The 22,973-nt window shown below is 37.6% G+C and overlaps 1 protein-coding gene across 1 annotated transcript in view; it reads left to right on the top strand.

Moving 5' to 3' along the window:
* Positions 1-21,094, top strand: part of OLA1 (Obg like ATPase 1) — a 184,190-nt gene extending 163,096 nt beyond the window's left edge. Inside the window, exons 8-11 of the mRNA XM_062187970.1 lie at positions 13,840-13,980; positions 14,660-14,756; positions 16,790-16,912; positions 20,592-21,094. Coding sequence (XP_062043954.1) covers positions 13,840-13,980; positions 14,660-14,756; positions 16,790-16,912; positions 20,592-20,693 — 463 coding nt within the window. The 3' untranslated portion in view covers positions 20,694-21,094. The remainder of the gene's footprint in view (positions 1-13,839; positions 13,981-14,659; positions 14,757-16,789; positions 16,913-20,591) is intronic.
* Positions 21,095-22,973: the final 1,879 nt, after the last annotated feature.

The raw sequence follows: 22,973 nt of genomic DNA, 5'->3' as shown, positions 1-22,973 counted from the left end.
CAACTATAGCTTATTGTTTTCTAAATGTTGAGTTTGGCAAAACACAGGTAGATAGGGTCTGTAAGGGTCACATATGTTTTTGAATGTTCTTTTTTACTTCATATTTTTAGAGTAAATTTCAACTGAATTAATTCATATTCATTGATCCACCCAACATTCATTGAGCATCTGCTTATGCCAGCCTATTATATAGATGGTGCTAGAGATCCTGCAGTGAACAAAATATTCAAAAATTCCTTGTTCTAGGAACTAGTCAATAGGGTCAACCTGTGCTGTGTGGAAAAAATAAACATGAAGTATGTAATGCAGTAAGTGCTGTGAAGAAAAATGAGTCAAGGTAAAGGAAAAGAGTGACAGAGAATGGGAAGGTAGAGGCTGTTTTGTATAAAGGTGTTGGAAAGTAGCTTTTAGGGAGAGGTCTGAATGAAGTGCCTGAAGATTTTAGCACTTGTAGTTGTTCAATTTCTGGCATATGCCATAAAGTGATAGAATTTTCCATCTGAAGAGGACCATTCAGTGAGTGAACTTCAGAGTGCATAAAAATAACAAAACTCTGCCTTACAGTGAATTCTCCTGCAGAAGACCAACATATAAAAATAAAGTAGGAGTAGATGTTGTAGCACAGTGGATGTAGCTGCCACTTGGGATGCCCACATTTCCATATCAGAGTGATTGGTTCAAGTCTGAGCTGCTTCATGGTTGACTCCCCAGTTGGCCACAATGGCCAGAACTGTGCTGATCCGGAGCCAGGAACCAGGATCCTCTTCCTGATCTCCCATGCAGGTGCAGGGTGCCAAGGACTTGAGCCATCTTCTACTGCTTTTCCCAGGCCATAGCAGAGAGCTGGATCAGAATGGAGCAGCCAGGACTCAGGTATCTTTACCCACTACGCCACAATGCCAGCCCCTGCTCCATGTTTCTGATCCAGCTTCTGCTAGGGCAGACCCTGGGAGGCAGCAATAACAACTCCTGCCACCCATGTGGGAGACCCTGATGGAGTTCCTGGCTCCTGCCTTTGGCTTGGTCCAGCCTGCGCTGTTGCTGGAATCTGGGGAGTGAGCCAGTGGATAGAAGATTGTGTGTGTGTGTGTGTGTGCGTCCCACTCTCTGTCACTCTTTCAAATAAATTAAGTCTTTTTTTAAAAAATGAAACCACTCTGTTTGAAATACAAGAGTGGAGGGTCCAAAGCCTCACCATTTGTTCCCCCATTGCTCTTCCACCCTTTCTCCTCCTGCCATGTTGGGAAATCCATTAGAGTCAGAAAACTACTAGTCAAGATCTATTTACAGATGAGTAAATTAAAGCTAAGAGATTTTAAATAACCAACTGGAGTCATACAGCGGTTTACAGATTGAATACCCCTTATCTGAAGTGCTCAGGACCAGAAGTGTTTCAACTTTTGAAGTTGTTTGGATTTTAGAATATTTGATAAATTTTGTAGATTTTCATCCGTAAATTGAAAACCCAAAATGCTTGAAAATCTGACTTGACATGAATGTCATGTTCTGTGCTCAAAAAGTCTTCTGTCATAACATGTCATAACATACATAACATGTCATAACATTCATAAGTTTCAGATTGTATGGTGTTTTAGGTTTAAATTTTCCGATTTAGGGATGGTCAGCTTGTATTAGCTAAAACTCTTTCTACCCAATTCAGACCTATACAGAAAAACCTGACCATCCACTGTGTGCCAGGCAGTTTATAGTGTCCAGCAGAATGTGGTCATAGTGCCTAACAATTTGAGAACTCAAGGACAGCTTTAGAAAAAACTGTGCCTTAAAGAACAAATTGGAGTTATACTAGTTAAGAGGAGCTACAATAAAGTGAGAATAACCCCTAAAATGTCATTATCGGTATTAGGATGCTTTCAGCTACAAATAGCAAAGACAATTCCTATACATAATAAGACTCAATGTATTTTTTTCCCATGTTTTTTCCAGTGTTCCAGTGTGATTTCATCAATATCGAAATGGTTTTGGAGTGGGTGTTGTGGTGCAGTGGGGTTGGAGTTAAGCCACCACTTGGGATACTTACATCCCATATCAGAGTACCTGGTTCAAATCCTAGCTACTCCTTGCTTGCAATTCAACTTCCTGTTAATGTACTTGAGAACTCAGCAGGTGATGGCCCAAGTACTTGGGTTCCTGCTACCCACATGCAAGACCTGGAAGCAGTTCTGGGCTCTTGGCTTTAACCTGTTCTAAGCCTGGCTGTTTCAGGCATTTGGGGAATAAACCAGTGGATGGAAGTCTGTCTCGCTTTCTCTTTCCCTCCATCTATGTCACTCTGCCTTTCAATTCAATGAATGATTCTTTTAAAATAATATCTTCCTAAAAAAATAAAGGTTTTCCTCACTAATGTTCTCTTTTCACACACAAAAAATTATTTATTTGAGAAACAGAATGCTCCCGTCTGCTGGTTAACTCTCCAAATGCTTGCAGCAACCAGTGCTGGGCCAGGCTGAAGCCCAAGAGCTAGGGGTGCAATTCAGTCTCCCATGTGGGTAGCAGGAACCCAGTTACTTGAGCTGTCACTGCTTCCTTCCAGTATCTGTATTAGCAGGAATCTGGAGTCAGGCACCAGAGCCAGGAACCTGAATCCAGGTACTCCGAAGTGAGACTCCAGCATCTTAGCCATTGGGCTAAATGCCCACTCCCCTGTTCCTATTCTCATAGTCTCAGAATGGCTGCAAGAGTTTTATGAGCCACAATAATGTCTAACAGAGATTCTCTTTTCTTTTTAAGAGCTAGAGGCACCTTTTGAAACCTTTTCCTAAAGCCCCAAGCAAGCTTCTTCCACCCCCTCATTGTCTCTGTTGAGCCAGAACTATTTCACATGCCCACTTTGAAACTGTTTGCCAACTGAAAAATGGAGCACTATGTCTAGCTCAAATTAAGTAGGATTTACTCTGATGTTTCCTTTCCGTGTGGTCATTCATTGCAGATAACTTTTTTAAAAAATAAAACCTTTTTGCTAAACATAAACATAGTTTTCATATGGTTATTACACAGTCATCACATAGAAATGAATTGTACACATTTTCTTTTCTAAAGCATATTGAGGACTAAAGAAATCTCAAAGTCACAGAGAGCCCAAAATGTTGGGATTGTAGTCCAGTTTTTCTAACTTTCTTTTGAAGTTGTCTGCCTATCATAACATCTGTTATTTCAGTTTTGTGATAGCCTTCCATTTACCAGTAGTCAGAAACTTGGTTGATCTTTTTTTTTTTTTTTAGAATTTTATTTTTTTTTTAGAATTTTTTATTTATTTTTTATTTATTTTTTTATTTTATTTTTTTATTTTTGACAGGCAGAGTGGACAGTAGAGGGAGACAGAGAGAAAGGTCTTCCTTTTGCCCTTGGTTCACCCTCCAATGGCTGCCGCGGTAGGCGCGCTGCGGCCGGCGCACCGCGCTGATCCGATGGCAGGAGCCAGGTGCTTCTCCTGGTCTCCCATGGGGTGCAGGGCCCAAGCACTTGGGCCATCCTCCACTGCACTCCCTGGCCACAGCAGAGAGCTGGCCTGGAAGAGGGGCAACCGGGACAGGATCGGTGCCCCGACTGGGACTAGAACCCGGAGTGCCGGCGCCGCAGGTGGAGGATTAGCCTACTGAGCCGCGGCGCCGGCCTTGGTTGATCTTTTAAAGAGAAAGTGTGAAATCGGATTTTCATTTGCTACACCAGAAATGCCCATTTCTGTAGAGTTTATTTCTTTGCATGTGTGTGCATACACACACATACACCCTGCCTTATTACAGTGATTACAAAATGAATATGACTTTTCAGACAGTGGTTCTGTGAGGTCCTAATAGGGAACAATTTGTGATAATATTTCTTCCACTTGATATGACTTCAGACTTCACAAAGTCCTCTCTGCTGACTCCGAAGGGCAGGTGTTTGTCACAGCGGCTAGGTCACTACCTAGGGCTCCTACATGCCATATTGGAGTTCTTGGGTTTGGGTTTGTCTCAGGTCCCTGTTCCAGCTTCCTGCTGGTATGCATTCTGCTAGATAACAGGTTTTGACTTGGATGGTTGGGTCCCTGCCACTCATGTGGGAGACCTAGATTGCATTCTGGACTTCTGGCTTGGCCTAGATATTACAGGCATTGGGGGATTGAACCAGAGAATGGAAGATCAATCTTTCTCTTTTTCAAATTAAATCTAAACAAAATAATCTAAACTCTGAAGGGAAACCACTACAGATGTTTCTCCAGATATTGAATTCTATTTTAATAAAAGAGACATTATGGCATTCGGATCTGGCTGAAGAGCCCATGAGAGTATTGTAGGCATGGAAAGCCAAGACACCATGGAAAAGAAAAAAAAGAAGACCTAAATGAAAGGTGTCTGCAAGTGATATCCCAGTGGAAAGAACGGGGCCATCAAAGATGGAGATACCTTTCTCCAAAGGGAGGAGAGAACTTCCACTTTGACTATGACCCTATCGGAATAAGATCAAAGTCGGCGAACTCTAAAGGCTTCCATAGCCTTGGCAACTCATGACTAGAGCCTAGGGAGATTACTGACGCCATAAACAAGAGTGTCAAATTGTTAAGTCAGCAACAGGAGTCACTGTGTACTTACATCCCATGTGAAATCTGTCCTTAATGTGTTGTCTAATGTGCAGTGATGCTATAACTAGTACTGAAACAGTATTTTTACACTTTGTGTTTCTGTGTGGGTGCAAACTGATGAAATCTTTACTAAGTATATGCAGAATCGATCTTCTGTATATAAAGATAATTGGAAATGAAAAAAAAAAAACCTGGTGTTAAATTGGAAATGGCATAGAAAATTAATTAATTTTAAAAAAATATCATGTAGGATCTCTGTCTTTAATGTGCTGTACACTGTTATTTAATGCTATAACTAGTATTCCAACAGTATTTTATCACTTTGTGTTGCTATGTGGGGGCAAACTGTTGAAATCTTTTCTTAATATATACTGAACTGATCCTCTGTATATAAAGAGAATTGAAAATGAATCTTGATATGAATGGAAGGGGAGAGGGAGCGGGAAAGGGGAGGGTTGCGGGTGGGAGGGACGTTATGGGAGGGGGAAAGCCATTGTAATCCATAAGTTATACTTTGGAAATTTATATTCATTAAATAAAAGTTTAAAAAAAAAGAATAAAAGAGACATGATTATGTCTTATAAAGTAAAAAAAAGGTTGACCATAGTAATTCTGTCTAAATAAATTTTTACTGTGATCTGAAACTTTGACATTGTAGAGGATTCAGAGTAAATGTGTTTTTTCTTTTTTTCTTTCTTTTCTTTTCTTTCTCTCTCTCTCTCTCTTTCTCTTTCTCTTTCTCTTTCTCTTTTCCTCCCTCCCTCCCTCCCTCCCTCCCTCCCTCCCTCCCTCCCTCCCTCCCTTCCTTCCTTCCTTCCTTCTTTCCTCCCTTCCTTCCTTCCGCAGAGTTACAGAGAGGTAGAGAAAGATAGGTCTTTCATCCACTGGTTCACTCCCCAGATGGCCAAAATGGGCCAGGAGCCAGGAACTTCTTCCAGATCTCCCATGTGGGCACAGGGGCCCAAGGACTTGGGCCATCCTTTACTGCTTTCCCAGGCCATATCAGGGAGCTGGATCAGAAGTAGAGCAGCTGGGACTCAAGCCAGTACCCACATGAGATGCTGGCACTAAAGGTGATGGCTTTACCTCCTACACCACAGCACTGGCCCCACAAATATTTTTCTTAACTTGCTGAAATTTTGGTGACTTTTTCCTTCTCTGGTTTTGTACCAGGGGAATGTAAGCAGGAATTTGTCCAACATGCTTGTTCTATTCCTATGTCTGTGGAATAGGCAGCCACCATCTGCTTAGCTGAGAGTTGGTGTACATAGTCATTGTTATAGATTGAGTATGATTTGGCTCCCCAACTCTGCAGACATTTAACTCCCAATGTCTTACATGATCGGTGCTGAGAGCATAGAAACTAACTGTAGCCACAGTATTTGAAAGTGGGGCTTTGGAACAAGGATTGCACCAGGTTGCCAAGTGGAGCTCATGATTGAGTCATGATGGCTTTAAAAAGAGGGGCCACATGGACAGATGTGCTCCCTGTCCCCCTCTGCTTCCTGGAGTGATCCCTCCTCCCTACACATTCCACAATAGCCAGCCTCTGCCCTCATCAGACTCCAGACCTTGTGGATGCCTGATCTCACACTACAAACTCCAAAACTATGAGCCACAACAAACCTTTTTTTCTTCATGATTTGTTCTTCTCATGTAATTGTTGTAGTGATGAAAATGTTGCTAATACAGTTATCTTGGATGTCATGCTTTCTGTTAATGTGCTATTATTTCCAAAGTCTTTTTAGTTCCATGCTTCTGAAAGTTTAATAGACATATGAATTTCCTGGGGATCTTGTTAAAATGCAGATTTGGATTTGGGGTAGAACCTAAGATTGGATTTCTTGCAAACATTCAAGTGATATGATATATCTTCATTCCACACAACTCCCTGCTGTCAAACCACAACACTGAAATTTGAAGTCTCTTACATTTATTAGAGATGTGTTCTTTTGAAGAGAGATTCTATTTCAAGATATTAATCAATTAGACTAGAATTTAGGTTCGGTTGTTTTTGGTTTTTTGTTTGTTCGTTTTTTGGTTTTAACCACAAACTTCCTTAATAACCTCTGTTAGCAAATGTTTACAAGAAGAAATAATATGAAAGTAAAGGTGCATTTTAGTAATTTTATTTATTAACATTTTGTTTAAGAATGGTTTTAATTTTACCAAAAAAAAATTGTGAGATGGCAATACAGAGAGTTCTCATATACCCCTCATCCCATTTGTCTTAAGATCTCATATTCATATCTTTGTCACAATGAACCACACCAGATTTTCTAGAGCTATTTTATTTTTTTTTGCTTTGAAAGAACATTATTTGTGACATGTATTTCAGTTTTATATTGTTTGTGGAACAATTAAACAACGCATGTCTTCTTTAGAACACACCATTACTTTCCATGAATCATGCCTTTTGTTTTTAGAATACTGTGAACTGATGTTTATTTCCAGTCATGATGCTTAGAAAATGGAAAAGAGAACTTGATATCCTGAAGTCATTCTTCAGGACTCTGAGCAGTTATAACAGAAATCGAAGTAAACTTGCAAGGGAGAAGAATAGAAGTGAGCTGCGTGTTTAGCAGTGCCCCCTGGATTAATGGGATACTTAAACCATGGGCAACATGAGAGAAGCTAGCCAAGTAAAGGCCGAGTCCTCAATGCCATTAATTGAATAATGTTATATCACTGAATTAACCAGCCTTGGGGCCTCCTTTGTGTAAGTGGTAGTATATGCTTAATGTTGACATCTGATTCTTTCTACAAGTTATGTACAGTCAGAAGCAAGATACAGAGGCTGGTATTGTGGCATAGCGGGTAAAGCTGCCACCTGCAAGGCCAGCATCCCATATGGGCATAGGTTCAAGTCCCGGCTTCTCCACTTCTGATCCAGCTCCCTGCTGATGCACCTGGGAAGGCAGCAAAGGATGACCCAGGTGTTTGGGCCCCTGAACCCACATGGGAGACCTGGAAGAAGCTCCTGGCTCCTGGCTTCCACCTGGCACAACCTTGGCCATTGTAGTCATTGGGGGAGTGAACCAGCAATTGGAAGACCCCCCCCCTCTCTCTTTCTCTCTCTCTCTGTAACTGCCATTCAAATAAATGAATCTTTAAAAGAAAAAAAAAAAAAAAGGAAAGATGTCAGTGCTGATTTTTTAAAAAGTGAGACTATGTAAGTTTACACAAGAAACAATATAAGATTTATATGAGGCTCTAGTAATACCATACGTTTCTTTTTATATATATAAAGATTTATTTATTTATTATTAAATGAGAGAGGGAGAGTCAGAGAGAGATCCTCCATCTTCTGGTTCATTCCCCAAATGGAAGCAATGGTCTGACCTGGGCCAGGCTAAATCCAAGAGCCAGGAACTTCATCCAGGTCTCCCACGTGAGTGCAGGGGCCCAAACACTTGGGCCATCCTCTGCTGCTTTCCCCGGTGCACTAGCAGGATCAGAAGTGGAACAGTCAGGTCTTCAACTGGTGCCCATTTGAGATGTCACAGCTTAACCCTGTGCACACTATGCTGGCCCCAATGTTACATTTTTTAAAGACTTTTTATATGCTTGAATGTTGCAAAATAGAACAATGCAAATTTGAGAGGCTCTAATGTTCAACAAAGATTCATAAATGTTAGTGTAACTTGGCTTTAGTGTTGGATTGACCCATCTTTAAAAGATTCTCAAAAAATACAATCAGAATTTGAGTTGAAAGGCTCAAAGTGCCTGAGATATACAAAAGAACTCTGGAAGATTCTTATCAAAAGCATGCTAGAGAAAACTATTTCAAGGATGTGGTGTTTATGCAAAATGTCGAATGGTACCATTTTCCCTTTGCAAAGCCAACTATTGTTTGTGAAACATGTCTCAATTTGGATATGTATCTGAAAATAGTATATCTGTACAATGTAGTTTGAGTCAAAGCAAAAAATGTATTATAGTGGGTGTTGGGCAGAAAAAGTTTGAAAAATGTTGCAGTAGAACACTGTAAAATGAGGATTTAACTCTGGTATGGAGAGCTTCCTGTTAAGAAAGTGGACTGAGCCAATATGAAAAGCTTCCTTCATCTTCCTAATATATATAAACACCAGATAAAATAGCCAAAAATGGGTGGCATTGATGGTGGTGTAGTCGTTTTCGAACACACAACAGGACTTAAAGGCAAAAAAAGGCACTCTGTAACTTTCAATAAGAAGGAAGAAATGCAATGACGGTACATAATAGAATTGACAATGCATGGGTCTTGGGGGAAACTGGTTTGGTATGTGGTTTAGAGACCTTAGCGTCCATATAGGAATAATGGTCAAGATGTGGGCTCCAAGATATAGCTACTGGAACTAAGCTCATCAGAAAGCTTAGAAATTGTTCAAGATTGGGCAGCTACATCTCCTCAGCTCTGGTGAGGCTACTCTGGCCACATCACAACATAGAAGGTGGCTTCTTAGTGGAAATATGTGTCTGGCTCACAAAACCAGCACTTTTTGAGCTCAATGCCCCCATGACCTAATTTGCTTTAACTTGGCCACACCTCATAATACCACCACACTGGGGGATGAACCATGTCCAAACCATAGCCACCCTTCCAGATAAGGGAGGTAACTTATTGTCTGGACAAGGCCTGCGCTGTGAGAGGTATTGCCCATAGGCTAGTGGAAAAACACATGTTTTAAGTCTGAAAACAAAAAGCTGATGTAGGTCCACACAGCAGATTTATAGAATAACAATCACTTTAAGTAACACTCTGACCTCTGAATCAGCCCTTAAGGCTTACTGGTCTGGCTGAAAAGCCCTTGAGAGCATTTCAGGCATGGAAAGCCAAGACACTATGGCAAAAACTGTTCTACATGAAGGATCTCTGAGTGAGACCCCAGCTGAAAGAAGTGGCCATCGAAGAAGGATGCACTCTTCTCTAAAGGGAGAAGAAAACTTCTACTTTGCTTATGGCCAAATACTATCCAAATACTGATGGAGATTGTGGACTCGAAAAGCTTCCGTAGCCTAAGCAGGTCATGTCAAAAGTCTTGGGTGGTCACTGACATCATACATAAGACTGTTAATTGTTAACACAGGAGTCACTGTGCACTAACTTCCCATGCAGGACCTCTGTCCTCAATGAGTTGTATTATGAGAGTTAACTGTAAAACTAGTTCTCAAACAGTTCCTGTGTGTGTGTGTATGTGTGCAAATTGTTGAAATCTTTGCTTAGTATAGAGTTGGTCTTCTGTGTACAAAGTTAATTGAAAATGAATCTTAATGGAGAATGGGACTGGCAAGGGGAGAGGGAGGAGAAGGAGGAGTGAGAGTGTGGGTGGGAGAGTAGGTATGGTGGGAAGAATCACTATATTCCTAAAGTTGTACTTATGAAATTTGTATTCCTTAAATAATAAAATTTTTTAAAAGCTGATGTAGACCTGGGACCCTCCATAGAACACTCCCTGAAAGAAGCAACCACAAACTAGCCCACAACACATCCCATCCCAGGGGACCACTAGATTGCCTTGGAACATAACTGGTAAACTTCTGCCAAAATGACCAACTGTACACACACACAAAGCACATACACAGGAGCCAGCAGTTCAGAGAGGTTTTCAGCAGGTGACAAATAGGGGCATGGGGGGTGGTTATACTCAAGAAACTAGAAGTTAAAAGAAAAAAAAAAAGAAAGTCTGAAAGCAACTCTGAAGTTAATGTTGAAAGAGATGAAGAAGTCATTAAATAAGAGTAAAATATTACCAAAAAAGAGATGGTTAGTTTTGAAAAAGAAATAATTAAAATTTTAGTGGTAATATTAGGAACTAGAAAAAGAAATATTAGTAGTGGAAACTAACCCTAATAAAAACAAATTTTGGAATCTGGAATTTCAAGTCAGGCAAAGAAGATCAGATTAAAAGACTAAAGATGAATTTGAGGCTTTTTTTTTTTTTTTGTGATTTAATGTTAAAGAACTCATTCTGCCAAAGAATACAACAAATTATAACCTGCCAGTGTTTCTCAAAACATCACCCTTTTAGTCTTAAAATTGGTTGTCCTGCTTTGTTCCTTTGCTTTGGCATCATTGCCAAGGAGGGAAACTACAGCGAATAGCAGCTGTTGGTCGCATTCATCACTCCTAAGAGTTTGAGGGAATCAAATGTGGCTTCAGCTCCTTATTTTGGTCACTAGCAATTGGATGGATGGCTCTCTTTACACATTTGTTAACATTTATACATGGAGATTGTTAATCAGTCACTTTGATGGAGTATGCCTAGAATTGTTCTCTAGTAGTGGTACCGAGCTCAACTTGAATTTCCCATATCCTTCATATGCCAATGGCACACATTTTTTAGATGACTAGCTCTAGAGTTTGGGGTATGGTTTGTAGTAAGAGAATAGACATTTTCTGCAAAAGGTAACTGGTCCCTATGGGGTTCAAACTTGTGATCTTTCCCTCATTATCACACTTTTGATAATCAGACCTAACAGATATGTTGTATATATCTCAGTCTGTAATCTTTAAATTGAGGCATGCTTTTTTAATCACCCAAGGCTTACTTCAAAATCTGTAATTAAAAATCACTTCAGGACATTTCTCACTTTTGTTTGATAGTAAAAGTCACAAAAGTAAAGCAGACAGCCAAAGAACCTAACGCACTTTTCATCTTCCCTGTGTTTTCTGTGACAGTGAAAGTCACAAAAGTGAAGCTTGCCGGCAGAGAGCCTAACTCACTTGACGGAGAGTGCTACGGCACCTTTTTCTTTTAGTGAGGCTATAGCAGGTCTGATGTCAGTCACTTTAGAGACCTTTAGACCTCAGTGCTCATTTACTGCTAAAATGTACCAGCTCTGCTTCTGCATTATGAAGATCATCTGTCAACACTTTGAGATATTCTCCTTTGTTATTAAGCTTGTGATGCTCTACACTGTCAGGTTTTTTGCCAATTATAGTTAAGGTACAATGGTGTATTCACCAGATCAAAGTCTCACATTGGCGGTAGAGGAATGATTTGTAAGTCTTTATTCATCTGAATTGTACAATAGAACACCTGAGGAATGCAAATAATCCCTCTGAGGACTCTGCAGGAGAGGCTGTTAAAATCACAGGGTAGAACTATTGTTATTCTGAATTGATATTTTAACCAAAGTAATTATTTCTTATCTTGCTTTAAGACAATGCTAGTCATATTAGTTATGTTGACCATATTTATGAAACAAAATGTGTGTATGATATTTTTATGTTATCCTTTTACATGTTTTATTTCGCTTTCATTGAATCTGTATTTGATATGTGATCTGCTTTTTGAAATTACATATTTGATTCTAACTTATAAAAGTATATTACTAAACCATTGATGCTTAAGTCTATAAGGTAACTTAGACTCTCATGATATTTTTGTGGGCAGAAGTGCCAATTTAAATTTTCTTTATATTTTGACCTGTTCTCCTTATTTTGGCTGGTTTGAATCACATTTTAAAGTCTACAAACTTTATTCCAAAATAAATCTTGGTAGTTGGTCCGATTTTTAGAATGTGAACAAAATGAGGAAATGCTATTATGAAAATCAAAACCCACTAAGAACATTTAAATAAGTAGTTACCCCTATGTGGCAAACATGTACAAACTATTGTGTGAGTTTTTCATTCCTTTCTCTTATCCTAAATCCTGTTCAGTGGGCCATATTCTTAATTTTCTAGTAACTGTGATTTGCTTACATCTTTTAGTTGAGTATTGATAGATTTGTGACTTTGTTCTGGTTTCTTTTCCCCTAAAGTGGCATTTACATTTTTTAAAGATTTATTTATTTATTTGTAATTTAGACTTACACAGAGAGAGGAGGGTGGGGGGAAGTCTTCCATCTGCTGGTTCACTCCCCATTTGACTGCAATGGCCAGAGTTGTGCCGATCCAAACCCATGAGCCAGGAGCTTCCTTAGAATCTCCCACGTGGGTGCAGGTGCCCAAGGACTTGGGCTACCTTCTACTGCCTTCCCAGGCCATAGCAGAGAGCTGGATTAGAAGTGGAGCAGCCAGGACATGAACTAGCCCCCATATGGGATGCCGGCACTGCAGGTGGCAGCATTACCCACTATGCCACAGTACCGGCCCCCATACATTTATTGTTTAAGGAATTTGTGCCAGAATATTTTGCTATAATAGCTTTAAACCTTGATGTAAATCTAGCAGGCTAGTATTTATGTAAGGCTATGGCATACATTAAAATTTGTAATATAAATCTATTGTCAATCCTGTACTAAATTCAGTTCTGGAATCGCATGAGTATATGCTCTGATTATTTGAGAATGAAAATTAATAATTTGTTTCCTTTCTACAGGCATTATTTTTCTATTATTAATTGACAATGTAGCATGTATTATTGTTGCTCCATTTTTACAGATGAAAAAACTAAGATTTAGAAAGGGTCAGTAACCTGCCTGGGAAGGAAAAACTGGGAAGTAGGATTGGAACCTATTCAGTATACCCTCCACGCTTATTTCACTTATATTCTAATTACTGCTTTGCCAAATTACTCCATGCTTTGAAGTAAGAAAAAAAAAAGACTCAATAATATCTTTTCAGGTTGCAACTAATATCAATTTCCCAACTGATGTGACTTTCCAGATCCTTTGTGATGAAAGGAAATTTGTTCTGTCATTCATCATATACTGCAAAAGTCAGGTGCATCAGAACAGTGTGTATAGGATTGGCCATATTTGTAAATCTGTATTCCTGCACATCTGTTTTGATTAGCAAAAATCTCCCTAAAAACCAGTGACAACTACAACTTCTTTTAGTCCGAGAAGGAACTAAACCTGGCATATAGATATCTGGGTGGAACAAATTATATTTATTTGTCAAAGACTTTTCAAAACTAGCTGGTGGCTTTAAACATGACTCCTATGCAAATTGAACTTTGTGTTTTTTTCCATTTTCAGATCTGCCTTGTAAATAAGGAAGATAAGAAATTATAAAATAGAGGCTTTATTCAAGGATCTAAGTGTTAGTGCTGAACAAATTTAGTGTAACTAAAAAAGTTATAAAATATTTGTATAATAGTTCCTATACATAATGTGCTAAAGTAAAACTAGATTACAGTAAAATATTATGGCGTGTACCTGAAGCAATTGCTGCCTGTTAATGCCTTGACCTTGGAAAGCTATACACAAAAAGATGGCATCATAAAACCGTGCAATTCTTATGAATATGTATGTGCTACTTGATAATAATGAATGTGGTACAGTCATGCATGCACTACAAGATAATGTTGTGCCCTTTTTTGTCTACAGGTTGATAAAAATTAAAGAGTGGGTGGACAAGTATGACCCAGGTGCCTTGGTCATTCCTTTTAGTGGGGCCTTGGAACTCAAGTTGCAAGAATTGAGTGCTGAGGAGAGACAGAAGTATTTGGAAGCGAACATGACACAAAGGTTAATTAGCATTCATTTTCCCTACACTTTATTATCAACTATTTCCTTGCAGTAATTTAATTGCTTGCGCTGATAGAATAATAAATGACAGAGTAATTACCATTATAAAGAGGGAATCTTCTCCTTTCTTTACCATGAGACAGAGTGAAAAGATTTATTTTAAATTAAGTTTTTAACTGTCATCTGTCATCTCCGTACAGTGTTTTAATTATAACATAGGTATTAGTTATGTATATTTTTGCGGAGGGATGATCGCCAAAACTCTTTCGTCATGTTGAGTGGGGGAGGGTAAAGGGTGAATCAGTTGCCATAATTTTTTCTGAGTAACAGTAACATATTGTTTAAATATTGGATTTCAGTCAAATAATTTTGCTTTCATGGCCCACATCCTAGGTATAATTAATATTGAATGAAAATAGCCATAGGGTGGGTAGATCTAATTTTTCTTTTTTTATAGTAAACAATTCAGAATGCTGTCCTCAGGCTAATACAATTAAAACCAATTTTAGAAGAGCTCTGACTTGCTCTCCGACCTCTTTGTTTTTAATGAAAGATGAATGATCATTTACTCATATCTTTAACATGTCCCGCATGAAATGAATAATTTTAGCTCTATATCGATCTTTGGCCACAGTCACCTCATGTAAGTATTGAGTGAATTTGTTTCATTTTATTTCAGTGCTTTGCCAAAGATCATTAAGGCTGGGTTTGCAGCACTCCAACTAGAATACTTCTTCACTGCAGGCCCAGATGAAGTGCGTGCATGGACCATCAGGGTAAGATTCATACTTATTCATCAGCTATATCCAGTTCCACACTATTGAATTCAGATTGATATCACTGACTTTGAAGTTTGTCATGGTGGCGGTTAGCTAGTCATTACAGATGAGGTTTTTGTCCAGGATAACTTTAATTATTTGTGAGCTGCTGAACAGTGAAAGTGGAGCGGCATTGATTGAGGCAGGTAACAATTGATTCTGCCTATTACATAGTCTGAATTTCTTCATCCTGTAGAATCTGTCTACCCTCCTCCTGTGGTCAGAGATAAGACGCACCAGTATTGTGCTTGCTTAATCTGTGTGACTGGGTTTGTCTGCAGTGAAATTGATGTTGCTTTTCATTTTGCATTCACTAAGTTTGTTTGGGTTGCGGGTGGTTCTTTCCTCCTTTGCTTTGCTCGGATTACATTTTCAGCAATAAAAGCAATATGACATCATTATGCTCTTCATAGATACACAGTTGAGCTCAAAAAGCTGAAGTCAATGTGTAATAATTCATGCTCTTTTTTATTTGAATTCATGGAAATAATATTTATTTTTAATGTTATATGTTCAGTCTTCTTTTAAACTGTGATATGTCTTTTAAATATTGGTGTATATTAAATACAACCAGAGAGAATGACTAATTTATTTCCCAGAGGACAATAGAAAGTGAACTGTAATGGTTTTCTTTTAAATGTAAATATATTATAATACACAGTTACTACTGGAAAATATTTTGAAATATATATAGCCCTAAATAGAGTGTTACAGAATGTGAAAATAATACCAGAACTTTTAGACTCAGTGTCTTGTTCAGTCTTTTGTTGTGCTTTTTAGAAATATGCTGCATGAGAAATTTTAATGCTGCTTTGATTTCTGTTTTCAGTGACTACTGTAATTTATTGGTACATTTATTTTAATTTATATGGATAGAAACATGGAGGCAGTTCAACATAATGTTAAATGCTTGTGTGAATGTAAGATACACTCTGTTATCTCCTCTCCTCTTTGTAAAACAAAATTTTTTGATTGACTTCTAACCAGAAGTCTTTGAAAATAATGTCAAAGCAAGTCCAAGGTGCTAAACAAATTGCTGGTGTTGATTTGCTATATATTTTAAAGATGTATTTTAAAATCTTTAAACTCCAAAATTAAGTGTGTGAAAAGAGAAAGATAGCATGTTCTGGGCTTGAAAATGTGAAAGCTGGTTTATCTTAAGACTGATTGTAAGTATCTGTGATTTAATGTGCTCAGATATTTAGTCAGGTAAGCATCAGTGAGTAGCCATATTAACCCAATACATCTTTTATTGTAAAAACTGTGCTTTATAGTGTCAGACTTCTTATCACTTTAACATGCTTTATTAAGCAGCCTTTAGGTCACCATTATTTCTCAAATTTCGTTCTGTGGTTGTGTGTGTCTGGAATGTATGTGCTTGTAATTTAACATATGGGGTAATTATGAGACATTTCTCTTCTTATGTCCACTGAATTTCCTTCAGAATTATTAGAGGCAGGGAGTATTATGCAAAATGTTCAAAAATTGTATTAAAATTTCAAAATTATTTGCTGAACATAGATTGTAAGATTTGTTGGAAATACCTTTTAAATGTCCTTTCATAAATTGATTTTTATATGTTCTTTAAATGAGCTGAAATTTTGAGAGCTTTTTATCTTTTTTAAACCTTTGATAATTCAGCTTGAAAGTTACTTAAAAATCTTTATTTTTTTTACCACTGTAAAGAATAGAAAATCGAAATGAAACCTACACCAAAACGAGACCACTGCATCTAAATCAATAAAACCATGGAAGACTGTTAGGAAAAACAAAGCCATGCTTCTTTAATATCTACTGATCTGTCTGTGCTAAATCTGCTGCACAGATAGTGCCTCGTGTTGAAAATGTGCTAATTGTATATCCGACATCTTCACTGGTACTAAACTAAGTTTTAGTTGAACCCAACTACAGATCAGAGAAAAGAAACTCTATGCTTACTGCCATCAATCATCTTACATGCAATTAGTTTTCTCTGGTCTTTCTTTTCAAAGAAAGGGACGAAGGCTCCTCAGGCTGCAGGAAAGATCCATACAGATTTTGAAAAGGGATTCATTATGGCTGAAGTAATGAAATATGAAGATTTTAAAGAGGAAGGTTCTGAAAATGCAGTCAAGGTAAGAAATTATTTTTTATACTCATTTCACAATGCCTGCTCTGATGTGAAGATATTCATGATCAAAATGATGATAGTTACCTTTTGAGCCATCAGCCCAAAATAAAATAGTCATGTTATCAGAGTTTAGTGTTACAATCAACTGATTAAAAAGCTATAGATGTTTATATGCTTTTAGATAATTTTTTTAAATGTGTGAATTGTTGTGAGGAGTTTTGTAGGGTTTTTTTCTATAACTGAACATAAAAATAAAGTAGTTTGAAGTAACTGCAAATAATTTCAAAGAACTTGTTGACTGATGGCCAGTGAAAAATTGTGCATTTTACATTTGAATATCTGAAATAGAAATAGTATATTCTTATATTTAATTCAAAGAAAGGGATAGAACTCAGTTAAAGGAAACCCGTCCCTGCTGATACTTCAGGGTTTTACTTTTTTTTGTTCAAAGATCTTAGAGAATTTGATTTGCTTTCTCAACACTAGAGGGCAGGTCCAAAATTCTGCTTTATTTTAGCTAATAAGGATAATTTGATTTGTAGACACTAATAGTGAAGCAGTGTTATACATAAGTAGTAAGTTATTTTTAAATGTAAATTTTGTTCAAAAATTAATTTTGTTTGGCTTATATGATTTTATTTAGAGAAATTCAGTAATTCCCAATGAATAGATAGGTCAGCATATAAAATTTGACATGGTAGGAAGGATTCTTTAGTGTAATTTAGTATTTGAAGACTATCATAGACTGTTACAGAACTTAAAGAAGATTCTCTTGTGTTTAGTATTTCATCATGTGGATGAAATGCAAAAAACATTTATTTCAAGTTGAGTTTGTTCTCATTGGTATCATTGGAAACATCATGTTGAGCTGTGTGGCTTTCATAAAACTGTTGGGCCCCCAGGAAGAGGAGAGAGAAGTATCCCGGAAGTGTACTTGGTGTTGTTGGCTTGATGTTGAATGAGAGCCATGTTGTTTTTTAAAAAGAGCAGAAGAAGTTACAGTTTAAAACTATACAAAGTCATTAATGTTTCCATGGTGTCATCTGGATCTATAAATAGATATGCAAATATTGAGGTAGAACTTTGTCAAGAATATGAATTAGACTTAAAAAATCTCAAATTACTTGTCAATATGCTACATCGTGTTAGTATATGTGTTTTTTCAGGGTAAAGAAGATAAAAATGAGGATATTTTCTATTACTAGAATTCAGAAATTAGATACTTTTTTCTGCTCTTAGATGTTTTATGCTTGTTTTACCAATCCTTAATGATTGTGTGTTGTAATAAACTTGAAAGATACATGAATTAGGAATACTTCCTCTAACAATTCAGAGAAACATTAACATACAATAAAATAATATTTCTTGCTTGTAAGAATATTTAACACTAAGGGAGCTTTTATATTATAAATTGGAAAAGATTAGCCTCTGGCTTTTTTAGCCTAGAATATCAGTAAATATTATGTGTTTTTTAACCTCCAAAACTAGCATTTCAAATTTGAACTCCAAGTAAAAGGAAGCATTTATGAATTGTTCTTTGCTCCTTTATTCAATAAATGTTTACTTGTGTGTTACTACCAAGCAGGTTTTAGATTTGAGAGCAAGATTCTGTATATGTGTGTGTATGTGTGTATATGTATTTCTAACATCAGTGCAGCATAACTAATTTAATGCCGGTGCTGTGAACTATATACTGAATAGCTCTGTGTGGGCTTTGTAGTCTACAGGGATATCACATTATTAGCAATCATATCTGCTTAGGCAAAGCTGGCTTCTACAGATGGCTGCTTTCAAGTGCAAATGAACTGGTTAGACGTGTCTTGTTTAATACATACTCAAGATTCACAAATGGGTATTGATTTTTTTTTCAACCAGTGTTTCTGATAGCAGTGGAAATGGATTAAATGGTCTCTAGAGAATTTAAAGGAATACTGTCACTATTAATAGTAAACTTGAATGGTAACAAAGTATATAAACTTATACTAATATGTCATGTCAATATGTATTTGATTTAGATTGTCTTAGTTTTATAACAGTGGGCTCTGGAATCTAGAAATGAGTAGCATTTGGCCCTCAGTACATCACGTGTTCTTGCAAAAATCATATGAATGATTACATATATGTTTATACTTTTTACAGTGGTAGGCTATGTTGACTTTTTAAAATTAAGCTGCTTTCTAGTATCTTCTTAGGCTATTTTATATGTTGTATAGATAATTGACAGTACACTTATTAGGGCTCTGGGATCTGGTTTGTTGATTGTAAACTGAGATCCATGATCTTTGAGAATGTTTTTGTTACTAATTTAGTATAATTTTTTTTTTTTTTTGACAGGCAGAGTGGACAGTGAGAGAGGGAGAGACAGAGAGAAAGGTCTTCCTTTTGCCCTTGGTTCACCCTCCAATGGCCACCGCAGTAGCGCGCTGCGGCCGGCGCACCGCGCTGATCCGATGGCAGGAGCCAGGTGCTTCTCCTGGTCTCCCTTGCGGGTGCAGGGCCCAAGGACTTGGGCCATCCTCCACTGCACTCCCGGGCCACAGCAGAGAGCTGGCCTGGAAGAGGGGCAACCGGGACAGGATCGGTGCCCCGACCTGGACTAGAACCCGGTGTGCCGGCGCCGCAAGGCGGAGGATTAGCCTAGTGAGCCGGGGCGCCGGCTAATTTAGTATAATTTTTTGACTTTGAACATTACTATCATTGTTTGCAAAGCCAGATACTAATCTTTCTGGGCAAACATCTTATGTTCTCAATAAATTCTAATAGAAAGAAATCACTTTTGAGAATTTTTCCAGAAGATCCTCAAGTTCTCATTGTTGAGCAGTTGATAGTAGGATCATATGGGACTGTGTCATGTGTACAGTGTTAAACATGGGTGCCAAAGAGCCCATTGTGCTTAGGGTGGATGGTGTGTGCTGTGCCTTTGGGTGAACCTCATTTTCTGAAACTGCCTTTTGTTTGTATTAAAATTATAGCAGATCACGTGTCTCGGTGTGCATACCAGCAGGGGGAATCAGTTGCTTTTCTCACTGATCTACAAGTAGAAAAAATTATCTGTCTTTGCATTCCAACCTGTTAGAATGTGCTTATAACCAGAGCCATTAGTAAACTTCCTCACTGTGGATTCTGCAACATAGAGTCATTGTTGAGAATCAGTAAAAAAGCATAGAAAAATAGTTCAAAATCTGTGCACTACAACTGATCATAGTTTTCCTTAAAGCCAGCTATCTTTTTGCCATCACCAGTGTCAGGAAAGAATTTCTTTAAACCAGTAAAGCAGCTTTTAACTAGTTATGTAGTCTTCTTTTCTGCCTGGTTTGATCTGTTTTATTACAGTGACTTGCCGGATGTTTGCAGACACATCAGAAATGTACCATAAACAGCATGTAATGAAACTTAATGATATTGGTATAATTACATTTATGTACCAACAATTTAGTGGAGAATACATTATGATTATGTATATATGGAAAATCTAGTTCTGCCCAAATCAGGAACACTTTGCTTCTCTCCAAGTCTGGTTTTGAACTTGTATACCTTCCTGGGTTTTGTTTTCCTTTTGTTGTTGTTGTTTTTTAGTATAACCCAGTAGCATAATGCTTTTAACATTTGCTCTTTCCATTTACTTTACCTTGTGAATTTAATTGTAAAATAATAACTCATTCCTCTGTATTTCCTGCTTGCAGGCTGCTGGGAAATACAGACAACAAGGCAGAAATTATATTGTTGAAGATGGAGATATTATCTTCTTCAAATTTAATACGCCTCAACAACCGAAGAAAAAATAAATTTTTGCTATTGCTCTGATAAACATACAACTTCCAAAAGCATTTTTTAAATTAAATTCTCTGGAAACTGAAGGGACAAATAAAGTTGGGTGATGGGAATCTTCTACAAACAAATTATTTTTATTTGTTTTAAAATTAATACTGTGTAGCTCCAGTAAAATGGGAGTTCACTAAATGTGAACAGCTTTGCTTTTCACATGATTAAGACCCTACTCCAAATTGTAGAAGCTTTTCAGGAACCATATCACTCTCATGATACTTCATTAATCTCCATCATGTACGCCAAGCCTGACACATTTGACAGTGAGGACAATGTGGCTTGCTCCTTTTTGAATCTACAGATAATGCATGTTTTACAGTACTCCAGATGTCTACACTCAATAAAACATTTGACAAAACCAGCCTTGGTGTGTTTGGGGATGTCTGTATTGACGGGCTGTGGTGTGCTGAGTGCGATACGGCACCTGGTGGCTGCTGATTACAGAATTTGAAGGCGTGTGGGTGACACAGAAACTGGCAGTGTGGGGCAGCTGCAATCCTATCTTAAAAGTGAGTCTTTCATGGGAATCGGAAGAATAGTATACCAGGGATTTGTCTCAGAAAAGTTAATTAATTTGTAGATGGACATGTATTGAAAGATGATAGCAGTGATATTACAAAGGATATCAAATAGGTAACTCTGACCAGAAAGGAAAAAAATCTGTTTCCAAAATTAAGGAATTCTGTTTGTTATTGTTGTACTGATCATATTGAAAAAAAGAATGTTTTTAATCTTCCTTTGAAAATATTAAATTGTGAAAAGTGAACCACTGGTGCCTGGTGGATTATATTTTTGTGTCAGTTCAGCAATGCCAGCAAAAGCCCATATACTGGTTTTGATTAGACTGAAAATTTTTAAAACTTGTATTCATACTTGCTATTCAAATATTTGGAGCCAGTTGAAATTTTAGATATATAAGTTAAGCACTTGTTAAAATTGCAGCAGAAAATTCTGAAAGGAAGAACAATGATAAATTAGTTGTTTGGAGACCATTTGCTGCTTAGCCTTCTTCTCTCCTGTCGAGCTGAGAGTCGCTCATCCCATAGGCTCTCCTTTTCTCCCCATGTTCTTACTCCAGCGAGACCTCCCTTGTCCCCGTCCACCACCACCACCCTTTCATGCTCCTCCTCTACCAGTGGAGGACCATTTCCATGGGATGCACGTTCATGCCCAGGCCGGCTTCTGCCTCTGCTGTATTACTGTCCCATTAAAATTGAGGAAGCAGGGTGGGCGTTTGACGTGATGGTTAGATGCTGATGAGGATGCCCGCATCGTATCAGGATACCTAGGTTTGAGTCCCAGCTCTGGCTGTCAGTTCCACCTTCCTGCCAGTGCAGACTGTGGGAACTCGCATGTGATGATGGCTCAGGAACTTGGGTCCCTGCCACCTACCTGGGAGGTACCTAGACTGAGTTCCCAGCCCAACCCTGACTATTGTAGGCATTTGGGGAGTGAACCAATGGATGAGAACTCTTATCTATCTTTCTGCCTCTCAAATAAATAAATAGCAAATAAATAACAATGAGGAAATATTAAAGAAACAAATAAACCTAATACTGAAAGTTACCTATTGTAGTACAAAAGACAAGAAAATAGGTGACTTCTAAAGGAGATTTGGCTGTACCTAAGAAATGTTAAGCACTCCATTGAGTGGTGAATATAATTTAGAAGTTCTCTGGCACATATGATCTTTTTGAGTATCAAAAAGTGATCTTTTATGTTAACATAAAAATGATTAAACTGTAGCACAGAAATAAAGGAAGGATTAAAAAATAACTAAATAAAAATATAATTTAAGTTATAGGTGTAGTTGACCAAGTTTGCTGTGAAAAATTCTTGTTAAATTTCTGTGTTGGAATAATGTGTATACAAATGATTGTTAGGGAGTTCAGCAATATATGAAGAAATCAAATAAATCTTGCTTTTGAGTCTTCTCCAAAGTACATAGACATCTTGAAAATATTTGAGATTTCATTAGAAAACCTTTAAGATGGTGTGATTTTTCTCTAATTTCTAATGTGACAATTGTACAGGGCAGAACAGAACCACTAATTAGAGAAAGAAATTGGTTTGAGGTAATTGCATTCATTAGGGGCTGAAATTAAATGTTAAAAATGTTTAATTTGGTTAGAAGCTCTGCAACATTTTATTTCATATATAAAGTTGTGTTTTCAGAATTCCAATTCCAAGCACTATTGGATATAAATAACCAAGAAGTATGTGTCTGTATCTGAGTGTTT

Source organism: Lepus europaeus, chromosome 1 (genome assembly GCF_033115175.1).
Source record: "Lepus europaeus isolate LE1 chromosome 1, mLepTim1.pri, whole genome shotgun sequence".
NCBI classification, from domain to species: domain Eukaryota; kingdom Metazoa; phylum Chordata; class Mammalia; order Lagomorpha; family Leporidae; genus Lepus; species Lepus europaeus.
The sequence above is the reverse complement of the archived record's forward strand: the minus strand, read 5'-3'. Positions and strand labels throughout refer to the sequence as shown.